We start from the raw sequence: 23,230 nt of genomic DNA, 5'->3' as shown, positions 1-23,230 counted from the left end.
CTCAGCATCTACAAAGGTGTGCCCAGAGCAGCGTGCCAATCAAAATATGCAAACAGATAGCCGGAGGCTGAGCTGAGCATGAGAGAGAGTCACCAGAAGAAAAGATGGACGAGAGTGGAGGGATGACTAAAGGGGCGGGGTTGCAGCATGACTTGAAAATGCTGCAGCATCCGGCTGCCTCTCCTCCTCCTCCTCTCCCCATCTTTTTACATATTGGCTGTATCCTCCCTCCTGTTTCTCTCAGTCTAAGTGCTGTAGCCCTGCTGTGTGTTCCTCTCAGCCCTCTGTTGGAGCACCAAAGGGAGGAGGAGCCACCAGGAAACAGGCACTTACACATACTCACCCAGCCACACACTCTGACATCTCACAACATCACTTCTGCACGCTCACTGTAAGCACCAGCCAGCCAACCAGCCAGGCCCATTTGGAGCAGGGGAGCCCAACTGTTTCATCGCCCAACATGGATGTACTGATGAAGGGGTTCTCCATGGCCAAGGAGGGGGTGGTGGCCGCCGCAGAGAAGACCAAAGCTGGCATGGAGGAAGCAGCAGCTAAGACCAAGGAGGGGGTAATGTATGTAGGTATGTAACATATCATGCAGCAAAAATAGTTTGGAGGGTTGTGGGGGGGAGGTGCACTCATTTTTTGGTCTATATGTGGAATTACTTCATGTACTTTTTGCATCATATGATCTGGGATCCATGTCTGAGACTTGTGAGAGGAACAGAGAGAGGAGGAGGAGGAAAAAGAGAAGAGAAGGCAGGAAGGAGGGGATGGAGTGAGTGCTGGTGGGATACTGCTGCAGGACTGGTGCAGGGTCCAGAGGGTGGACAGTGAGAAACAGCGAGGAAAAGACAGTGAGGGTTACAGCTTTGCAGCAGGACAGTGATCAGTGGATGTTTGGGGGGAAAGCAAAAGAAAAGCAAAAGAGAAGAGCAAAAGGAGGGAAAGGAGGTCACTGCAGAGCTCTGTGACGCCGCTTCCTCGGGCTTTCATCACCTGACCAGCGTGACTTTAAATCACTGGTCTGTGAAGCAGTTTGGATGGGGATGTCCAGTGATGGACTGGTTTCCAGAGTGTCAATTTATCTGATTTTTTTTAATTAAATTTACAGAATAGAGCTGACCTACATTCATAATTAAAAGAAAAAAATATATTTAGAAAAGTGTTATAAAAAGCATTTAAACACTTAAAAAGAATCATTTCACAGCAAGACGCAAGATGATGTAAGTGTAAGAGGAAATACTATTTTAAATACCCAAGAAAAATGATTCATTTATATTTTACCTCGGGTGCTTTGCACAGATGCTGTTGTTTCCTGCACTTTAATTATAGCTCAAGCTGCCACTGCGTCACGTTTCAAGGTTATCCCAAGCAGCAGGCTTTCACACCACCTGGGACAGGCCAGAGGGGGTGCAAAAGTAAGGAGGGTGGGTGAGGAACGATCAGAGTGGAGGGCTCCATCGTTGTCTGCTGTCTATCCTGTCAGTGCTCTGTCTGACCGTCATGCAGCAACTACAAAATTTTAATCATAATGATGAAAAAAAAAGGGAAAGTCAACGGCACAAGCTGGAGAGGGAGGGGTGAGTTAGGGCAAGGATCATTTGAGCACTGCAGCAATTTGCTCTCTCTCTCTATCACAACCCCTCCACCCCCACCCTCCTTCTCCTGCACGCTCTACCCTCATCGGTTTGTGCTGGACGCAAAAACATTTGCGTGCTTGTGTTAGTTTGTGGCGTCACAGCAGCAGGATTGGCCTCCCAGTGAGTGCTCCTTCCTTCCACCCCCCACAGCTCACAAAACACCCACCCCAGGGAGACATGGAAGAACGGAGGGATGCAGGAAAAAGAGACAGAGAGAGAAAAGAGGGGGTAAAAAAATGAAGGGAGGGGTGTTATGTCACCAAAAGCTTTGAGCTTGTAGTCTCGTGGCTCGTGGAGGAGAAAGACAGGTGACACATTGGGACAGAGGGCTGAGACTTGCTGGGTAAAGAAACCCTGGATCTTCCAGGAAGTAGACAGTGGTCACAAGCTCAAGGAAGCAAGAGAAAGGGGGTAAAAGTGAAGCAAGAGACAGAGAGGGAACAATGCAGATCACAGGGGGAGGATCAGAAGGGGGAGAGGGGATGTGATCAGTGAAGAGTGTCAATGGTTTCACTGTATCCACCTGCAGCAGAGTGCCTACGTCAGCATGTGGCTGTCAGTACACAGTATCAAGGTTTGCACGCCTGCTTTCCACCACATGGGCCAGACCTGGACAAACACAGCAACATGCTCAGTGATTTATTAATTTATTTTTAAAAGCTTCTGCCGCAAAACAGCTCCAAAACTTAAGTTTTAACTTTTAATTAAGAGATTTAACTTCATGTGATTTTATCAATCCCTTTATTTTTGCTTTTAAGATTTAATTCGGTGTTTTGGTAATCACTGATGGTTTCATGACAATCTTTTGTTTAAAGAGATTCATGAAAAATCAAAAATACACAATCTAAAAATTCTAGGTGTTTATTTTTGCAGTAATATGAAAATATGCCGACATATGTAGCAATTATTTTAGAAAGAAATCAATTAGCATGATTTTTTTTTCTGCCCTGTAAATTTAACACGATGTATTTGCAATACGGAATATGAATTTCCTTTTTCATTTGTATGTATATGGTAATACAGCGTGTTGTTGTTTATATATAGGTGTGTAAAACTGCATCTTTCTTTAGCTGAGAGCACATAAGGATTCACAGTTAACAGGATTTTTCACCACATCAGGATTGCTGAAGCGCAAATCCTCCTCTGGAAAAAAAAAGCTGTATTTCTCTGTGTTTAACGCATCATTTCATAATGGGTAAAAATGCATTCAAACGCTCTAATCCATGCCGTCTTTGTGTACTCAGGCATGCCTCCAATCAGGATTATAATTTATTACAAGGATTATTTCAACAATTGCGTTTTTGTTCTTATTCTTGTCATTTGATCAGCTGTGTCCTGTGCATCACCTTCAGCTGGAATCGGCGTTATTACAAAAAGATGTTTATGAGTTACTCGATAAATCATAAAGCAAAGTTTCCTCAGAAGTCATGTATTCTTTCACAGGCATGGCTTGTTTGGTGACAGGCAGATCAGCTCTTCAGCTGAAATAGTCACGGCGTGCAGTGACACTCGGGAGGGGGGCTCCCCCTGTTGACTGAGAAAGAAGCTGTGTCACTGCAGCCTGCGATGAGCTGTACTGCAGTACTGCTCAGTACCCCGCACGTGGCTCATGTACCACGGGGAACGTGCTGAAAGATGGAGGGAAGCAGAAGGTAGCAAGGCTGAGTGGATGTGGGACACTGTAAATGGCAGCAGCTGCATCTATGTGACTATAAAAAAGAGTGCAGTCAGTTTACTCATCTGCAGATGTAGCCTTCCTTTCCTCCATTAGTTCCTTTTTACCTTCCTCTCACTCTTTCTACTGTTCTTATCTTTTAGCTCGGATACTTCCCTCCTGTCATCCCTAACGTTGGCAGATTACATAACCACAATTTAATCTGCTGGGATCATACTGTAATGAGCACAGGGCTGGAAAGCAGGAAGGCACACACAGAGACGTGCGGCTGTTGCAGCCCATTCACAGGATGACTTCCAATTAAATAAAATGTTTCCAAGTGAAAGGAGCTTTTTTAGAGCTAGTGGTAAAGATAACAGGATCTTTAAACAGTCCAGACTTTATTAAAAAAATTTAAAAAGGCAAAACCCTTTGAGGACGCAGGAAAGCGCACAACATACCAGTCAGACTGACAAAACTGTGAGCAAAAGTAGGTCTGTGAATGTATTTTTAGAAACAGTAATGGATCACGCTGAGCTGAGACTCTTGGGAATGTTATGTCAGAGTTTAAAGGGGCAACAGCAGCTGAGAAATGTCCAAAAATACATAAGCAATATCTGCCGTCAACATTTTATGATATTTCTCTGACGACATTTAATGCACTGGTGTATTAAATGTGCTACTATTAGGCTATTAATAATTTAACTCTCATTGCTCTTATTCCTACATTATTCATTAATAACAAATCTATTATATAGTTTATGTTTCATTTGACTGTTTTACTTACTGAGGAAAGAAACCATAGACAGGACAAACAGGGCGTGTGAAATGTGTCCCTTTATTTTACAGGAAACATGCATGAGTCATGTACATGAATATGAGTCTGTTTTTCCTTTTTGGTCTGCAGGGAGTAAGACAAAGGAGGGAGTGGTGTCATCAGTAAACACAGGTAAGAAAAGCTGCATGTTTGAGCCACTATTAAGATCATATAAATATAGAAACAGAAACCTCTGAGGGGAGAATGCAGAGGTTTGTTGTCTGAATATGAAGTGATTGCTGTCCCGAAGAGTTCGTTATGATCCCTTCTCTTATTACAAAAACAACATCCGAATATATTCATACTTCAGCACTGAATTCATGGCTACACCTTTAAGCACTGTGCTGAAACACTCTGGTTCTTAGAACAAGGAGCTCTTAGTCACACTTGAATGGTATAGAGTCCCAGATGGCTACAAGGGTATGTTTTGTAACATAGGTAGGTGGGATGGTTAACCGTCAGTTAATCTTCATTGTTGAAGTTTTTTTCTCTAGTAAAACCGAAAAAAAATAAAAAAATACATAAATAAAGTTTGAAAATATTTCTGTTAAAGCACAGATGCCACCTACTGTATGTGTCACTCAATTTGATTTTGCAACTAGCAGGTGCAGATGTTGATGATGATGATGATAACCTTTTATTTTGAACAGATAAAGGCTTAAATGCTCTGTAGATGCTGATCTGATTTCTCAAATTACTTCTTTTTTGTATCTAGAAATTTAAGATATGAAAGGCATAAATATTGAATTATGGTATAAATCAAATAAGAGCAGTATGTACAAATAAACTGTTCATTGGATACACGTTTAGAGGTACAATCATCAGAAATGTGTTTAAATACCAGGTGTCCTCTTCCAGGTGACCCAAATGTGGTTCATTGCTTATTACTAAAATAATACTATGGCCAAGTAGAAATAAGAAAAATCCTGATTTTATTCTAATCCATACAGATAATAACAGAGCTGCATAAAGCTTTAACTGTCATATAGAAAAAGTAAATAAGATGTTTACCGAAGGATTTTAATGTTTAGTGCTGTTACTTTTAATATTACTTTAAATAATGACATTACAGTTGTGCTAAAGGATCTGGAGACTTCACTTTGTCCTCCACTGAGCAGGCTGATGTTGTTTGCTCTGGACCCTCTTATACAGCGTCATTTGTGTGTGAAAGACAAACTTCAGGTTTCAAGATGTTTTTAAACTTTGCTTTTTATAAAGAAAATAAAAGTGAATAACACTATCTTGCTGGTTTAGCAAATTATATATGTGAAAAGGCTCTTCTGTGCTTTCTAATGAGGCCAATGTATCAACTTAGTTTCAGGGGTGTCTCCATAGGGGGGGCCATGAGGTGGCACTGCCCAAGCCTACTCCACACTAAAGTTAGGGTCACTGTGGTAGACTACTGTTCATGCCCAACACTCTTAGATGAAAGCATCAATAGGATTATAGCATAAATAGTACTGGAAAATACATTCACATCACTCAAGTGACGTACAAGCTTATCCTTTAGGTACTTGAAATAAAAAGCTATGTTATGTGATATAATGTATTTTATTGTATAGCTTACAACACACATTAATAAATCATTAGAGAATAATGAACTATTTTCAAGTAACACTGCAGAATGAGTACTTTTACTTTAGGTACTTTAATTGCTAAAACCTTTGTACTCTTAGGTTACTTTAGCAGGGTTATGAATTTTACTTGAGAAAAAAGGTGTAAATATTTATTTACAGTTCTACTTGGCAGGTAATGCACCTGTATGAGGGCAGATGGTTACACACTAATCTGAATATGTTGTCTACACTGCATACCACTTTTCCTGATCAAATGTTCTGATTTCCTGTCCCATCCCCATCTGATCTTTTCAAAGTCCTGGAAGGAGCTTTGCACAGATTTTCACATTGAGGTGAAAATCAGGACTGTTTTCTCACAGTGCAGTTTACACACTAACCCTCTTTCGCTCTCCACGTCTCAGTGGCCAACAGGACCGTGGATCAGGCCAACATCGTCGGAGAAACAGCGGTTGCAGGAGCCAACGAGGTGGCGCAGGCGGGTGTGGAGGGAGTCGAGAACGTTGCTGCATCAACCGGGCTGGTCAACCAGGTTAGTTACCATGGTTACTGTGGGTCGCACCAACACTCTTCATAGGTTTGCCTCATTAGCATCTTTGCAGCTCTAGAAGGGAACCAGAGTTCTCATGCAGTAACAATGCTGAAAACTTCATTTTAAAAACGGGATCAGGGGATTGATTGAGCTGAACAAAGTGTCAGCTGCACATTTAAGTTAAATTGTGCCTGAAACTGATCTTTAATGCTAGTTTGAGGTTGAACACTAGATGGAGCCATTTCCCCTGAACTCACATCAAACAACCGCAGGACACCAAAGAAATCCGATTTCTTTCTCTGTTGAGAAACTTTAATTACATTTATTTGCTCTGAGTAAATTAAGGTCATTGTGGCTCCATCTGCTTGTGAGAGGACTTTTCTGTCTGTCCAGTTTTCCACAGCCTGAAAAAAATATACATTTTTAAACTTAATATTTACGGATTCAATTATTATTTATGTCATCACTGTGTTGTTTGCTTGTTTTTTAAGCAAAGAAATAATAAAATACATATAACTGTGACACATTTGCAAAAAACTTGTATTACAACTTGTATAAGAAAATTTTGAATTACCACTAATGTCATTTGGAGCTCTTGGAACTGATCGTCCTCCTTCTGCTCTTATACGTTGAACTGTCTGTCAGATGTTAGATGTTCTTGCATTTAACATTTGTGTCTTTTCTGCATGTCTTTATTGTCGTGTGTTTTGTGTGCTGTTCTTTTGTTATAATTTTGTGCCAGTGCTTTTTTTTCTTGTGCTTTGTTTTTGTGTTACTGTTCTCACATTTTGTTGTTTGTGCTGTTTGTGTCTCATTTTTGTTTCCCTGATAGGAGGAGCCTGTATACGAGGTGCCAGTTGGACAGAACATTTTGGGGTCATAGGTCATAAAGAAATTGGGAGGGTTAGGAAAGCGGGGGGGGGGGGGGGGGGGGCGCACTGTGCATGTTGCTAACAGTCTGTTAGGTGTACGCAATCTGTAGAAACCCTTTTGTATTGGATTGCGTGAACGTTAGTTAATAGTGTACAACAAACTCAGTGAGCTTCAGGAGGAAAGGGAAGGAACAGAAGCTTCTGTAAGGCTTCCTGAATTTATTCCTGCATCATTTGGGGCTTTGGATTAAACCCTTCATGCTTCCAGGAAAAATCCAAGTTGTAATACAACATAAAAAATAACTTTGTGACTTCTTCCTCTGAATATTTGAGACATTTTCCTCTCATGCTCACTAAGTTGCGTACTTTAGGCTCCAGTGATACTAAAATTCATTTCTAACCGTGTAGCTTGTCTATGCAACATTAAGCCACATCTATAGAACATCAGACAAGGCAGTGAATATTCTTATGGCATGCTCTGAACTGCTTCCCTGTAAGGCCTGTGCATCAGAAGCCTGTAGGCAAAAGTGTTCCTCTGACATCTTAGAAAGCTATAATTAATTAACTGACTCTCCCTTTCCTGAAAAATCTTGCGCATGATGATAAGAGCTCTTTCAATGGCACTGCATGCTTTTTGGAAATATTGTAACTGCTTTATTGAATTAGAGGTGCCATCAGTTCATTCTTTGATCCTTGCTGAAATATTCACGCCACCTCTCTCGTGTTTATAATCCATCCACATTAACGTCTTCTCCTCCCACAGGGAGAATATGGAGGAATGCAGCAGGGCGGGGAAGGAGGAGAGGTAAGATGAAACAATTTCTTTTATTTCATGTATTTTATTAAAAACACATACATTAAAAGCAGTCACATACACCTTTGTTATACAGAGGACTTTCTTTCCAGTTTCCAGTTTCCATGATCCCGGTGAGACTCAACATATCTTCGTTTTTTTCCAACATGATGTTATTTTTATCCCAGTTAGAGTCAAACAGACAATAAAGCACTGTATGCTTGAAGGTGGGCATTCATTGTGATTTACAAGTTGCTAATAACTAACAGTGTCCCTGCATTTCTCAGCCTGATCATCTCCTCTCTTCTCACATTTACTTTCAAAACACAAAAAGAGTAATGGCCGAATTTGGATAATTTCATATTGGTCACATTGATCTTTTATATACAGTCTATGATTCTTCTAGTGGTAACTAATGTGGAGCTGCTAGTGTTGAGAAGAGATGAGCAGATTTCAGGCTTCTAGATTTCAAAACAAAACTGTACAACTTACAGATTAATTAGTTTATACAGGTTTTTACTGTACACATCTCCAGGCTTTAAGACACATACAATTATTTTAAAATGTATTTTCAGTTCTTAAAATGCATGGATAGGCAGATCAGTTGGAATCCATTCTCATTTTAAATACACTTGAGTAAGTTTCAGTATCACGTTGCATATCCTATACTATCAAGGATCAAGCTGCTACTGTACGTCAGTTTAGTAATTTAGTAAAGATCAAACATCCAAGCAAAATGCATTTGTAAATTGAGTAAAACCATAATTTAGACAATAATAAAATCTAACCTAAAGAATCTGTGTACCAGTCTCCAGAATCCAAGGCTTAAATAAACACAAACCGGATTAGCAGAAAAAGAGAAGCACGCAAGTTTATAATGACAGCAAAACACTGAAACCAGGTGGGACATCTTAAAAGGAAGTTGTTTGGTGTTGCTGTGAACAAATCAGCGATTGCACAGATATGATGAGGATTTCTGGCTGCCTTTTTAAAGTAAGAGGTCACAAGCAGAAAAATGCTTGAAGCCGCTGGTTTCATGTTTAACTATGAATGCAAAACTCTAAATCGAATCATCTAAAATATGATTGTATGGAAATTTTAAGTAGCAAAAAGAGGAATACTGCTTTATGATCTTTAACATATGCTTGATGTTTTTTACTGTTATACATATAAAAAATGTCTTCCACTGTTGATATTTGTGTTTTTATGTTTTTCTTCTTTCCTCCCTTCCAGGGATACTAGTCATCTTCAGGCCCTCCCGTGCTCTCCACCTGCCCCTCGCCTCCCCCTTTGCCTCGCTGTACCAGACTCCAGATGTTCAACAATATTTTTTTGTGACTTTACGGAACCAAAATCAACTAATACAGACTCTTCCGGATGCTGCACAACCGCCCCTCTGTCGCCGCTCAGTCTCGTCACTCCCCGGTGCCTCCCCCTGTGGTCCTCACCGCCATCTTTCCTCCCCTCTAATTTAAAGCAGCCTGAAGCTTTCGTACCCCCGCCTCATCTGTGTGTTAGTGGTGTCCTGATATGATCCTGGTGTTGTTGCTCTGCCACATGAACCCATAGTAAAATCTCACACGCAAACACACAAAAAAGAAACACACCAACATTCGGCACACACATGAAACACTCACATACAGTACATGCCGTTACGGCACTGACTCGCACTTTGGGCAAATGAGTCACAGTTGGGGGAAATACGATTCTGGATGTGAACAATAACACAGTGTGCGACTGAGGCAAGACATGAGAGGGTGGATGAGCTGCAGTCAGTGCGTCTGTGTACCAGTGTTAGCTCGTGTATGTGTGTGCATGTGTAGCTGCTGCTGTATAGAACAAATCTCCAGAGGCTTGTGCAGGGAAAATGTGCTTTGATGATGTTGAAGTTACATGTGAAGTAGTTAGAGTAGACTGCATGAACAGATGTGTAGAATGACTCGTAACGTGTTGTTAAATCTAGAGTAGCAGCTGTTCTGTGTTGCTTTGAATGGCTTAGTGTGTGTTTCTACTCAGTGTTTAGGGTTAATACAGTGGAAGCAATAGACAATATTCATCTGTCAGAGCAGCAGCTTGAAATGTGTTCATGTGATGCATGAGAAAGCAAAGGCAACATTTTAAAAGAAACTCCTATAACATTTAAATATTTGAGGTGTGAGAAAGCAGACTTAATGAGAAGAGAGCTCTTATTACTTTGAACTACTTAGTTAAGGATTTAGGTTTAATCAGATTTGACTGAGAGGGAAGTTTCCCCGCAAAAATAAAAGTAATAATAATAATTTTAGTTTAAAATTCGAGAATGTCCTTTTTCCAAAGCAGTTCAGACCTCAGCAACATCCATTGTAACAATGACTTCATATGTGAACAACTTTTAGCACTAAAGAAGCTGACTGGCATTGTTTCAGAAACACAGAACTGTATTTAAAATTGACTGATCTGCAGAAAATTCAGCAACTTCGAAATAAAGCTACATACAGAGAAAAAAACAACTAGAATTGGCACCTTGCGGTTATATTTATCCCTCACTTATAGTGTTTCACTACAACTAAAAAAGAGCTTTTGTCAAGTATCACACCTTCATTATTTAATTCTGCTTCACATTTGTGTAAAACTTTGATAGAAGTTATTTAATTAGTAGTTATTAAATGAGTTATTTAGTTAATGCCAGAAACAAGTTTTGTATGGTGTTTGTGAATTTTACCTTTGACTCTTAAATGAGCTGCAGTTCTTGCTTGACTTATAGTGAATGATTGTGCCAAATTAAAAGAAATTTCCTCCAGGTAGTCCCGAGTTGGAAGACATCACAAAAGCCTGACACGTAACTTCTTCAAGGGTAATTCTCATAAAGAAATCTGTGCTGGTTAGTGTGAAAAATGTTCAAAATAACTATTCAAGGAGAAAATAAGATCACTTTCTGCTATTGTGTAGCTGCTTTTTAGTCTCTGTAACACTGTTTGGCAAACCATCGAGAGAAACAAGCAGATGGGACATTTTTCAATTGTTTGTATTGCAGTTGAAAATATTCTTATTCTTATTAATTCATCGTTAAAAGAGCATAATGAAGGTTTGGGTTTAAAAATTAGACCAGCTTTATGTGTAGTTCTGTGCACAGCTTGAATTCTGGGATATGTAGTAGCTTTTAGGATGGTTTTTATTTCACACAATCTAAATCTGACTGTTGTGAAGCTCCCACCCCTCAACTGTCTCAACCAATCAGATCGTTTCTTTCTGCTGTCACTCAGTGTTCTGACACGTTTCACAGCTTGCTTGCCCTGCAAAACTGTGTGTCTACGTGTACTGTATGTGAGAGTGGACGTGTGTGTTTGCTAACACAGAACGGATTCAGCCAGCAAAATGTGTGTGTGTGTGTTTGTGTCTGGACCTGGTTTGTGTGTTCTTACTTTGAGGCCAATGGAAACTGATGACTGCATGTTGCCTTATCAAGCAATTTCACATTCCCACACACACACACACGTGTACATCACAGTACACACTAAAAAACACACACAACCACGAATCCCTCCACAAATACACAAACACGGTTCACACACCAAGTTTAAGTTGGCATCAAAGCAGACTCGCTGATTTTTTAAACAGTACCAATGAAATTAAAAAGGTTTTGTTGAAATCCAGCTACAGGTGTCAAGTTTTGTTTGAAGAATTTAAAAAGTTTTATTAATTTTGATCTTGCAGTCGAGGCCACGAGAATTTTTCTGTTCAATTCAATTTTATTTACATAGCGCTGACTCATAATAACAGTTGCCTCAAGTCGCTTTATATTTGCCAGAATCTTTCAGTTAAACAGACAAAACAGAAAAAGCCCAACAGTCAGATGCTCTGCTATGAGCAACGGTTTGGCATAGAAAATCAAATTAAATTCAAATTCAAATTCAAATTTTATTTGTCACATACACAGTCATACACCGTACGATATGCAGTGAAATGCTTAGACAACTGCTCTTCAGAAAGCGGAATCGAAGAAAAGAAAAACGCCCTTTTAAAAGAAAGAAACTTCTAGTAGAATCAGGCTGAGAGAGAGAGACAGCCATCTGCTGCTGGTTGAGGTTAGAGGAGGAAGACAGGATAAAAACATGCTGTGGAAGAGAAATGTGTAAAGGTGAGTGAAGAAGAAACACTCAGTGCATCATGGGAAGCCCCTGGGCCACCTGAGTGAGGATTTGGGGCCACCTGATCCAAACTAGAAGCTGCTCTGCTCCAAGAGTTGCTCTGCCTCCCATTTTACATTTAAATACTATAGGGACAAAACACACAGTCTGAGAGAGAAGTGGGATGATACAGTGCTATGAAGTCTTTAAAATAAGATGGGGCTGATTATTCAAGACCTTGTGTGTGACAAGAAGGATTTTAAATCCAATTCTGTATTTAACAGGGACAATGAAGCCACTGTGGGCAAAGTATGCTCTGTTTTTTTAGTCCTCATCAGAACCCTTGGATCAAATAAAGATTTTTTTATGGAGTTTTTAGGATATCCTGATAATGATGGAATACATAAGTCCAGCCCTAGAAGTGTTAAATGCATGAACTGACTCTTGTGTAGAGCTTTTCTCATCCTGGTAACCATTCAAAGCATTTTATCCTACAGCCACATTCACTTAATTCCACATTCCTGTGAAGGGACACTGCTAAGCACTGCACCAACATGCCACCCTTATTCACACCATTGAATAGAACCTAACAATGAGTGTGCACCTAATGAACACCATGGGCAAGCAATAAACTCCAAGTTGCTCTCTGATATATTGTAGAGAGAATGTGTGTGAATTTTAGATAGAAAGCGCTTATGCATAGAAAAAAAAGTGATTATGTGAATCAGGGTAGATGAGGCACGATGTACAAAGGGTTTTAAGTACTAAAGTACAGCAGAATAAGTCTATCTAGCAGCAGTGCTCACACTGCCTGGTTGCTTTTATTGATTCAAAACGACTCCATGTCTCTTCCTTTGCTCAGGAGACCCAAACGAAGAAAAGAGCACCACATCCCGGCAGTAAATACTTTGATGTGTCATAAAAACAGAATGCTAACATGATTGGTCCAAACAGTTGAGGATGGTGGTTTAAACTTCCTTTTTGGCTCTTCAGTCCATCCCTCGGGTCATCTTACACCCTGTACGGCGCAAACATCTCAATGTAATATGAAGAAAACTCTTCCCACTTCACCATGGCAACCTCCTCTAGTATTAAACATGCTACAGCTAGCAGGCAAAAAATACTCAATAAACTTTAATGTGTGTGTGTGTGTTTGGTTAAACTGTATGAAGGGGAAGATTAACTTGTTTTACAGAAACACATTTCTTTGTATTTATTTGCAGTCCCTGGTGAACACTGATTCTGCTCTATGATTGGCTGTTTGTAAAAATTAAATAAATAAAAAAAAGGGAGAAAGTATAAAAGGGGAAAAGAAGCCGTCAGCAGGTCATTTCTCTTGGACTACGCTCGAGAAACAGCAGAATCACAGACTCTGCCTGAAGCAGTAGACTGAGTAAGTAACAGATCCTTTTATATGTCTTTAACTCTCCGTTTGTTTATTTTACACTCAGAAACACTTTAATGACATCATAACCTGAAAATAATAGAGGATAAAAAAAAAACTGAATTTGAAAGTTTACCGTGGGAACACCTGAAAACAGTAAATGTGTAACCACGGGCATCATTATGAGGGAAAAGGTAAACAGGGTTGGAAAACAAATTATTAATACTAGCTTTTCAACCAGCACAATTTTAATTGGAAACAGATTTATTTAGACTTTAAGACACCAGGATGTGCAAGCTCAGGTAATTTACTGTTATTCGTTCATGTTTTGTTTATTTGTTTTGGCAATGGTTTTTATGACTTGCGTGCAGCTTCGATTGAATAACAGAACATATGATATCTGGTACAAATGATCAAGGTTTGTCTTTGCACTCAGGAAGCCGCTGTGGGATCAGTCGACTCTTCTTCAAACCAAGTTAACTGATTCAAAGAAATGGCAGAAAACACAAGAAACACCAGTGGAACTGTGAGCACTGAATACAAGATTTCTGAGGATATGGCGTAAAATAAATGTGCTCATGCAATTTTTATCTTTTCTTTTAGATGACTCCTCGACAATATGTCTATCCCAATGAAAGCGCAACAGAGAATGAAAAAAAGAAATTCAGAAAGGAAGAAAGAGCGCGCAGACCCGAACAGCTGTTTGTAAATCAAAGAAAATCGACAGACGATAAATACCAGTTTTATACTAAAGATCCAGAAAAATGGAGAAACTGGATAAAAGAGGAGTTTGGTGATGAAACTGAAAAAATAATCACTTACAAATATGACACAGACAAAAGCACCATAATGTTACACAGCAATGGAGAATGTGTGATACATGTTTCAAATGAGAAAAGGGGTGAATTTCTCACATGGTTCAGAGAAAAAGTCAAAATTAACGTAAAGCAGGAAGATCAAAAAACAGAAGACCTAAATGAAAAAATGAAAGAGTTGACATTAAAAATGTAACAACGAAAATACTACAACCTTGCTCATTGGTTGTCATGTGATTGTTGGGGTTTTCTCTGTGTTATTGCAAGGTCTTCACCTTACAATATAAATTGTCCTGAAGCAACTGTTGTCGTGATTTGCCTCTAAAAAGCACCACCCTTCCACAGCTCACATATAATGAAATATTATGTTATCAAACCTTATCTGTAGAGTGTAAATCAGAACTGCTGTTTGTTGTGAAGCATGTTTGCAGTTTTGTGGGGGTTTTTTTTTGTTTTTTCTTTGAATTGACAAGATAATATGTGTAAACATTTGATTTACTGTGCTTGGAAATTTTTACTTTTTGTTTGCTTCACTGCACCTGTTCAAAATAAATTTGGAAATTAAAACGTTTAAAAAAAAAAATTTCCTTCTTTTCCTTATTTTCAGTCATACTTGTTATAAGTAATCTGCGAGGGTTAAAAGTGCAGGTTTCAGAGTGTTTCAGATACTCCAGATGGATTCTTCTGTCTGGATACAGAGAAGCTCCAACATCCTTCTCTCGAAATTTTTTGTATATGAGGGATACATGTTGACTTAATGGCAAAGGAGCTTCCATATAATGACATTTCAAAACAACCAATAAAATTTAATTATAATGACAGCAGTTTAGAGGCTGGACTAAGAGCAGTGGCTTTTTGACTGGTTGTCTTCTGTCAATGGAAAATTGTACTTAGTAGTCAGTATAAGCTGTTAATGATATAAGTTTACATGTGATAGAATACTGCATGATGACCTTTTTATGACTTACACTGTTGTCCACTACAAGACTTGTTTCTGTTTTATAAATTCTTTCCCACAGCGATAATAACTGAACATGCAGTTTCACTCCTACCAGGAAGAGGAGAGCTGGACACTTTTATCTGCGCTCCCTAAAAAGAAGAGGGGCCTGGATATCTGGGGCCTGGATCTCCTCCATACCTGCTTCATACCCTGGAGGACGGGGCTGTGGCTCCCCACACTCCCTAGCAGATCGTTACATGGAGAAACCTTTGGAATACAAGCATGCTGATCCACACAGGTATGCACACAGGTGTACACACGGGTGTTCACAGACGCGGACTACAGCTTTCTTGGCTGCTGCCTCAAAGCACATTGTGCGCTGTCTATCTTGCGTGCTGCACAATATCGTTTATTATTTAATATCTACTGATATCTACTGCTAGCTAGTTTATTGTGATGGTGCTGTTTTTTTTATTATGTTGCTCTTTGTTGTTTGCTTTCTCTTCTGTTTTTTTCTCCATACAGGTGATCCAGGTGTTTTGTTTGTTTTGTTTGTTTGTTTTTTTTCTTTCTTTCCCCCTTCTCACCATCTCTTCTCCCCTTTGGTTTTCTTTCTCTCCCTCTCTTTCTTTCATTCTTTCTCCCTGTCCTATCCCCCAGTCATGTCTGTCCCGTTTGTAGCAACTGAAAATAAAATAAATTCATAATTATAATAAAGGTCAATCAAATGGACCAATATGGCAAGGCCATGATGATCCACTTGGTAAAATAAATCCGCTTGGCATCTTTCTTGGCCTTAAGACAACAATTCTGATGGCTAAAGATCCAAACGGGACACAAAAAAAAAAGAAAAAAAAGAAAGAAAAAAAAAAGAAGAGGGGCCGCGTCCTTTAGAATCACACACACACACACACACACACACACATACACCTGCATACACACATACATACGCACTAACATTCCTCTGTCTATGAATAGACGTATTCACTGTTGTATTACTTTTCTTGTGTATAAATAAAGACAAGTGCAAGAACAGAGCGCGCACATCACAGGGCCCCCACTCTCGTGTGAGCGCTCTGTGACCGCCCTTGCAAGTAAAAACTACAGTGTGTTTCTACCGTTCAGACTCTCAGCTGAAGAAGTGTCTTTTAATATAAATCTCTTGACATCTTCTAATTTCTTAAACCAAACAAAGACACAATACTATTCAAATAATATATTTTTTAAATTTTAGGATACGGTGTTCTGGGAATCCATCCTACCCGTTGTTTCTGCGCATGCGCACGACACAAAATTAAGTGAAAAATCATCCTACCTTTGTTAATAAGAGCTAGAAACATACTCTGATGGGTAAAATTAAGTGGCAAACCGTCATACCCACTTACATTTGTGCTGGAATTACTCTGTGACAGCAGAAATGTGCATACTTATGGTAGGACGTTTTGCCAAAGTAGGATGGTTTGTTGGGGAGAAGCTTTATATAAGATGAAACAACAGGAAAGGCTGAAAGTTACAACTAAACTGTTTTCTGTAAAAGCTTTTTAGAGTTTAGTAAAGTTTTTCTTTATTCTCAGCATGAACTGAAACAACCTGAAACATTTTCTGACACAAAAAACAGTTAAAGTTCAATTTATTTTGTACCAATAACAAGTGAAACTTACAATGAATTCTATCGGGTGGTGACGTCAAAGAATCATGAGCGGGACTCTAGAGCCTGAATTTGCCTGTGCAAGAAAAAAAAAGCCAGGTACTTCCCCACATCATACACACACACACACACACACACACACACACACAAGCATGTATCAGTTGCATAAAATTTCATATAAACAATGATTTTGTTTTATGCTTTACTTTTAGATGCCTGCTCATTGTTTTGACTACCCAAAAGCAACAACAGATGTGGAAAGGAAATGACTCAAACTGAAGCTATGAATAAAAATCCTGACGTTTTTGTTTTGGAGACAGCTGCAGAGCTGCTATAGAAAAGTTCACCCCAAATCCAAACCTACACAAATGGCCAACAAACTCAAACTTGGCAGCAACTTCATAAGGCCAACAAATAAAGTAAATCTCATCATCAAATTTAATACAAAAAGCAAACTAAATGATAATAGAGTTTTTTTGAGCTGGACATTTTATTAGATGAGAGCAATGACTTTGTAATTTTTAATTGTGTTTGTAACTTATACTGACTGTGTTTGTCAAACTGTAATAACAAACAACAGCCAGGAGAAACTCTGAAACTGCTTTACTGGCATCACCGTGTACCCGTGTGTGGGTAACACATTCCTGCCTTTTTCTGTCACTTTTTGAGATATTTAAAAGATCTGAAAAGAAGAAGGACATTGTACACTCAGAGCACAGAAGACATTTGGAAGGATTTACATCTGTGCTGCCACAGCGGAGACAATTGTCTTTACTTATTATAAAAGCTTTTGATTACTTCATCATCAGCTTAAGAAGACAATCAGTCAATTTCAGACTTACAGGAACTCAGAGCCGTGTGAGGAAAATACACCTTTTCATCTGGAAGTTGAGTAGAACTCAATTTACAACGAAACAAGAAACATTGAAGGTAAATTTATATCACCACACCACATCTATAAGTGCTGAATTTATTAAATAGTTTATCATCATAAAAATAATAATTGTTTTATGTTTTTTAGATGACAGCTCGTCGTTTTGACTAACCTAAAGGAATGGACGGTGAGGAAAAGAAAATATTCAAACGTGAAACTCTGATGGGAAAAACCCAGAGGTTCTCTATGAAGACACATATCAAACTGGTATAAGATGCAACCTCATTTTCTTCACCCACTCTGGAGCACACTACAGGGCTGCAATAGAAGAAGCATCGAAGGATATTCAAATGGACAACAAACTCAAACTTGAACTCTCTAATTGAGGCACTGTGTCCATATTTCCCAGTGGAAAGATTTCGATTCAAGGTACAGAAGAAAACCATGATGCATTTGAGAAAATGTTTAACAAAATTAAACAAGATGTAGACACAAGAAAAGAAGAACAGATGATGAAAACATTACAGCAAATGAAAGTTGAAGAATCTGATTCTGAAACAGAAGGACGAGACAAACAGAAACAGTCTAAATAAAATGTGATACAACAAGAAAAAAACAGGAAACAGCAGAAACAATATGGACATTTGAACTATTAGTAAGTGAATATTAAAGTTTTTGCTCCTTGGGTTTAAAAGTTATTAGATATTTAAGTCTGACTTGCAATATTTTTATAATCTTTATTCTCTTTTAAATCCTGCCGTTTGTTAGATTTATTATATATATATATATTGTTTTACAGTGATGTCAAGGAAAAGTAAGTGTATTGCATAACATATTATAAATATGAAAATGTCTTTCAGTCTGTAGATTTGAAGAATTTTAGTTTTGTAGTCACTGAGCAGGTGGGAGTTTAACTCAGTTTTCCACATAGATGAAAGAGATTTAGTCTTGTCACAAAATGAGCATTCGGGTACATGTCCTACAGATCGGTTAGGTTAAGATAAAATATTATTTTATATTATATTGATTTTGCTTTGTCTTTGCTAAGTTATAGAAATAAAATACAGTGCATACAAAAGTCTAACCGTTGGACATTCCCTTTGTTTAACAGGAGTGTTTGAAGGAGTGGCTCTTCCGTTACTCAGGAAACAAAAGAGCAATTTTAGACTTACAGGAACTCAGACTCTGAACCGACTACTGCGGGAGCTGTGTAAGGAAAATACACCTTTTCACCTGGAAGTTGAGTACATCTTGATTTAGAACAGAACAAGAAACATTGAAGGTACATGTATATCACCACATCACATCTACAGTTTATCAGTGGAACATGAAATTGTGTAAAAATAATAATTGCTTTATGTTTTATAGATGCCTGTTCGTCATTTTCATAGTGAACCTCTGGAAAACCCAGAGGTTCTCTATGAAGACAGAAAACAAACTGGTGTAAGATGCAACCTCATTTTCTTCACCAACTCTGGAGCACACTACAGGGCTGCAATAGAAGAAGCTTACCCTCAATCCAACGCTATTCGAATGGACAAGAAACTCAAACTTGAGCTCTCTGATGGAGGCACTGTGTCTATATTTGACAGTGGAATCATTGTGATTCAAGGTACAGAAGAAATCCTTGATGCATTTGAGAACAGGTTTGACACAATTAAACAAAGCGCAAATAGGAGAAGATAAGAACAGGTGTGGAAAACATTGGAGCAATTGAAAGTCAAAGAACCTGATTCTGAAACAGAAGATCAGGACAAACAGAAACAGTCTAAATAAAATGTGATACAAATAAGAAAAAGCAGGAAACAGCAGAAACAATACGGACATTAATAAGTGAATATTAAAGTTTTTGTTTCTTGTGTTTAAAAATTACTAGATATTTTAGCCTGATTTTCAATACCTGTATAATCTTTATTCTCTTCTAAATTCTGCTGTTCATTTGATATATCATTGTTTTTATATCATATTTCATATTACAAATATGAATCTCTTTCAGTCTGTAGGTTTGAAGAATTATAGTTTTGTACCCACTGAGGTCCGTCTCATATCTGAAGGTCAGTTTTCCACATAGATGAATGAGATTTAGTCTTGTCACAAAATGAGCATTCGGGTACATGTCCTACAGATCAGTTAGGTTAAGATAAAATATTATTTTATATTATATTGATTTTGCTTTGCCTTTGCTAAGTTATAGAAATAAAATACAGTGCATACAAAAGTCTAACCGTTGGACATTCCCTTTGCCTGTGCAAGAAAAAAAAGCCAGGTACTTCCCCACATCACACACACACACACACACACACACACACACATATAAGCATGTATCAGTTGCATAAAATTTCATATAAACAATGATTTTGTTTTATGCTTTACTTTTAGATGCCTGCTCATTGTTTTGACTACCCAAGAGCAACAACAGATGTGGAAAGGAAATGACTCAAACTGAAGCTATGAATAAAAATCCAAACGTTTTTGTTTTGGAGACAGCTGCAGAGCTGCTATAGAAAAGTTCACCCCAAATCCAAACCTACACAAATGGCCAACAAACTCAAACTTGGCAGCAACTTCATAAGGCCAACAAATAAAGTAAATCTCATCATCAAATTTAATACAAAAAGCAAACTAAATCATAATAGAGTTTTTTTGAGCTGGACATTTTATTAGATGAGAGCAATGACTTTGTAATTTTTAATTGTGTTTGTAACTTATACTGACTGTGTGTGTCAAACTGTAATAACAAACAACAGCCCGGAGACTCTGGAGAAACTCTGAAACGGCTTTACTGGCATCACCGTGTACCCCTGTGTGGGTAACACATTCCTGCCTTTTTCTGTCACTTTTTGAGATATTTAAAAGATCTGAAAAGAAGACGGACATTGTACTCTGGGTGTACAGAAGACATTTGGAAGGATTTACATCTGAGCTGCCACGCCTTAGGAGAGCAGCGGAGACAATTATCTTAACTTACTGTTGTTCAAGGATTAAAGGGTAAAACAAAACTTGTCTCCAGACTTTTTCATTCATGCATATTCATTCATTCATCATGTGATATAAACCTAATCAATGTTATAAATAAGACTAGATAGAATAGAATAGAATAGAATAGAATAGAAAGTACTTAAATATGAGCTGATAGAAAAAGGAAGTGCAGTAGAGCGCTGTTCAGGCATGTTGTGTAATACAACCGTTGGAAATTCCCTTTGTTTAACAGGAGTGTTTGAAGGAGTGGCTCTTCCGTTACTCAGGAAACAAAAGAGCAGTTTTAGACTTACAGGAACTCAGAGTCTGAGCCGACTACTGCAGGAGCTGTGGAAGGAAAATACACCTTTTCACCTGGAAGTTGACTAAAACTCGATTTACAACAAACAAGAAACATTGAAGGTACATGTATATCACCACATCACATCTACAAGTGCGGAATTTGATATATAATTTATCAGTGGAACATTAAATTGAGTAAAAAAAATAATTCTTTATTGTTTTATAGATGCCTGCTCGTCGTTTTGACTACCCTGAAGGAATGGAGGACGAGGAAAAGAAAATATTCAAACATAAAACTCTGATGGAAAACCAAGAGGTTCTCTATGAAGACACATATCAAACTGGTGTAAGATGCAACCTCATTTTCTTCACCCACGCTGGAGCACACTACAGGGCTGCAATAGAAGATGCGTACCCTCAATCCAAGGCTTTTCAAATGGCCAACAAACTCAAACTTGAGCTTTCTGATGGAGGCACTGTGTCCATATTTCCCAGTGGAAAGATTTTAATTCAAGGTACAGAAGAAAACCTTGATGCATTTGAGAAAATGTTTAACAAAATTAAACAAGATGTAGGCACAAGAATAGAAGAACAGATGATAAAAACATTACAGCAAATGAAAGTTGAAGAATCTGATTCTGAAACAGAAGATCAGGACAAACAGAAACAGTCTAAATAAAATGTGATACAAATAAGAAAAAGCAGGAAACAGCAGAAATAATACGGGCATTAATAAGTGAATATTAAAGTTTTTGTTTCTTGTGTTTAAAAATTACTAGATATTTTAGCCTGATTTTCAATACCTGTATAATCTTTATTCACTTCTAAATTCTGCTGTTCATTTGATGTATCATTGTTTTTATATCATATTTCATATTACAAATATGAATCTCTTTCAGTCTGTAGGTTTGAAGAATTATAGTTTTGTACCCACTGAGGTCCGTCTCATATCTGAAGGTCAGTTTTCCACAGAGATGAATGAGATTTAATCTTCAGCCACTCAAATTAAGATAATGTCACAACATCAGCATTCGGGTACATGTCCTGCAGATCAGTTAGGTTAAGATAAAACATGGGATATTATTTTAAATTTTATTGATTTTGCTTTGCTTTTGCTAAGTTGTATAAATAAAATATCATGCATACAAAAATCTAACCTGTGGACATTCCCTTTGTTTAAAACTTTTAAATAAGTATTACATCTATTAATGGCTCTTACCAGTTCTTCTAGCTACTTAATGGTTGAGCCAAATGGCACTGCTCAAACATGAATCTAAAGGCCTGTATACGGTGGCTTGCAAAAGCATTCGGCCCCCTTGAACTTTTCCACATTTTGTCACATTACAGCCACAAACATGAATCAATTTTATTGGAATTCCACGTGAAAGACCAACACAAAGTGGTGCACACGTGAGAAGTGGAACAAAAATCATACATGATTCCAAACATTTTTTTACAAATAAATAACTGAAAAGTGGGCTGTGTGTAATTATTCAGCCCCCTGAGTCAAAACTTTGTAGAACCACCTTCTGCTGCAATTCCAGCTGCCAGTCTTTTAGGGTATGTCTCTACCAGCTTTGCACATCTAGAGACTGAAATCCTTGCCCGTTCTTCTTTGCAAAACAGCTCCGCAACTGCCCTGTGATGGCCTCAGAAGTTAACTACAGAAGTTAGACAAAGCAGATTTCAGGTTTCTAAGTTTCAGTAATAAGTTGCAGATTCCTTACTGGCCTGACTGGTTTTTCCTCTTCATCAGTTTAGTGTTGTTGCTCTACCACATGACAAACAGTAAAATCTCACGTGCAAATGTACACGTTCACAAAAACTAAAAAGAAATACCTTCATTGAGCACACCCATGAACCATTCACAAACACTACATGCCATAATGGCACTGACCCATACTTTGAAGAAATGAGTGACAGCTGGAAGAAATAAGATCTTGGGTGTGTGAAGGCAGTTAGATCTCTGCATTCTACTTGAACAATAACACAGTGTGGAAGGAAGACATATAATAATAATAATAATAATAATAAATTTTATTTATGAGCGCCTTTCAAGTCACCCAAGGACACTTTACAATAGGATAAAACACTTAGTAAAACAATGGCAGAATAAGAACAATAAAATAAAGCACAAGATAAAATGAACAAACAGTGGATTCACAGTGAATATGCAGATTTGAACAGATGAGTTTTGAATTGGGATTTAAACTGGGGGAGAGAACCAATATTTCTTATTTCAGGGGGCAGAGAGTTCCACAGCCTGGGAGCAGAGCAGCTGAAAGCTCTGCTTCCCATGGTGGTGAGGCGGAAGGAA

General features: G+C 38.2%; 1 protein-coding gene and 1 long non-coding RNA gene across 5 annotated transcripts; both read left to right on the top strand.

The window, feature by feature from the left end:
- Window positions 1-171: 171 nt before the first annotated feature.
- Window positions 172-11,517, top strand: sncgb (synuclein, gamma b (breast cancer-specific protein 1)). Of its 2 annotated transcripts, XM_040039121.1 has the most exons (6): window positions 172-581; window positions 4,205-4,246; window positions 6,093-6,220; window positions 7,053-7,070; window positions 7,856-7,897; window positions 9,119-11,517. In XM_040039121.1, the coding sequence occupies exons 1-6, from the start codon at window positions 461-463 to the stop codon at window positions 9,125-9,127; spliced, it is 360 nt and encodes a 119-aa protein (XP_039895055.1). In that variant the 5' UTR covers window positions 172-460; the 3' UTR covers window positions 9,128-11,517. The 2 variants fall into 2 exon arrangements, with proteins under 2 accessions (XP_039895055.1, XP_039895056.1); XM_040039122.1 differs by lacking the exon at window positions 7,053-7,070 and having other exon boundaries at window positions 183-581.
- Window positions 11,518-17,377: 5,860 nt separating this feature from the next.
- LOC120738138 lies at window positions 17,378-22,064 on the top strand. Of its 3 annotated transcripts, none has more exons than XR_005696901.1 (5): window positions 17,378-17,708; window positions 17,800-18,307; window positions 18,764-18,788; window positions 20,956-21,033; window positions 21,140-22,064. It is a non-coding gene; the product is annotated as an uncharacterized LOC120738138 (long non-coding RNA). The 3 variants fall into 3 exon arrangements; XR_005696902.1 differs by having other exon boundaries at window positions 17,379-17,708; window positions 17,800-18,081; XR_005696903.1 differs by lacking the exons at window positions 17,378-17,708; window positions 17,800-18,307 and having other exon boundaries at window positions 18,778-18,788; window positions 20,927-21,033.
- Window positions 22,065-23,230: the final 1,166 nt, after the last annotated feature.

Source organism: Simochromis diagramma, unplaced genomic scaffold (genome assembly GCF_900408965.1).
Source record: "Simochromis diagramma unplaced genomic scaffold, fSimDia1.1 OVJJ01000402.1, whole genome shotgun sequence".
NCBI lineage: Eukaryota > Metazoa > Chordata > Actinopteri > Cichliformes > Cichlidae > Simochromis > Simochromis diagramma.
Note: the sequence above shows the minus strand (reverse complement) of the source record. Positions and strands in the feature narration are given on the sequence as shown.

Coding starts and splice junctions, on each gene's coding strand:
- sncgb (XM_040039121.1), top strand. CDS start 461: ATGGATGTACTGATGAAGGGGTTCTCCATGGCCAAGGAGGGGGTGGTG. Junction 582..4,204: donor GGAGGGGGTAATGTATGTAG/GTATGTAACATA, acceptor TTTGGTCTGCAG/GGAGTAAGACAAAGGAGGGA. Junction 4,247..6,092: donor GGTGTCATCAGTAAACACAG/GTAAGAAAAGCT, acceptor TCCACGTCTCAG/TGGCCAACAGGACCGTGGAT.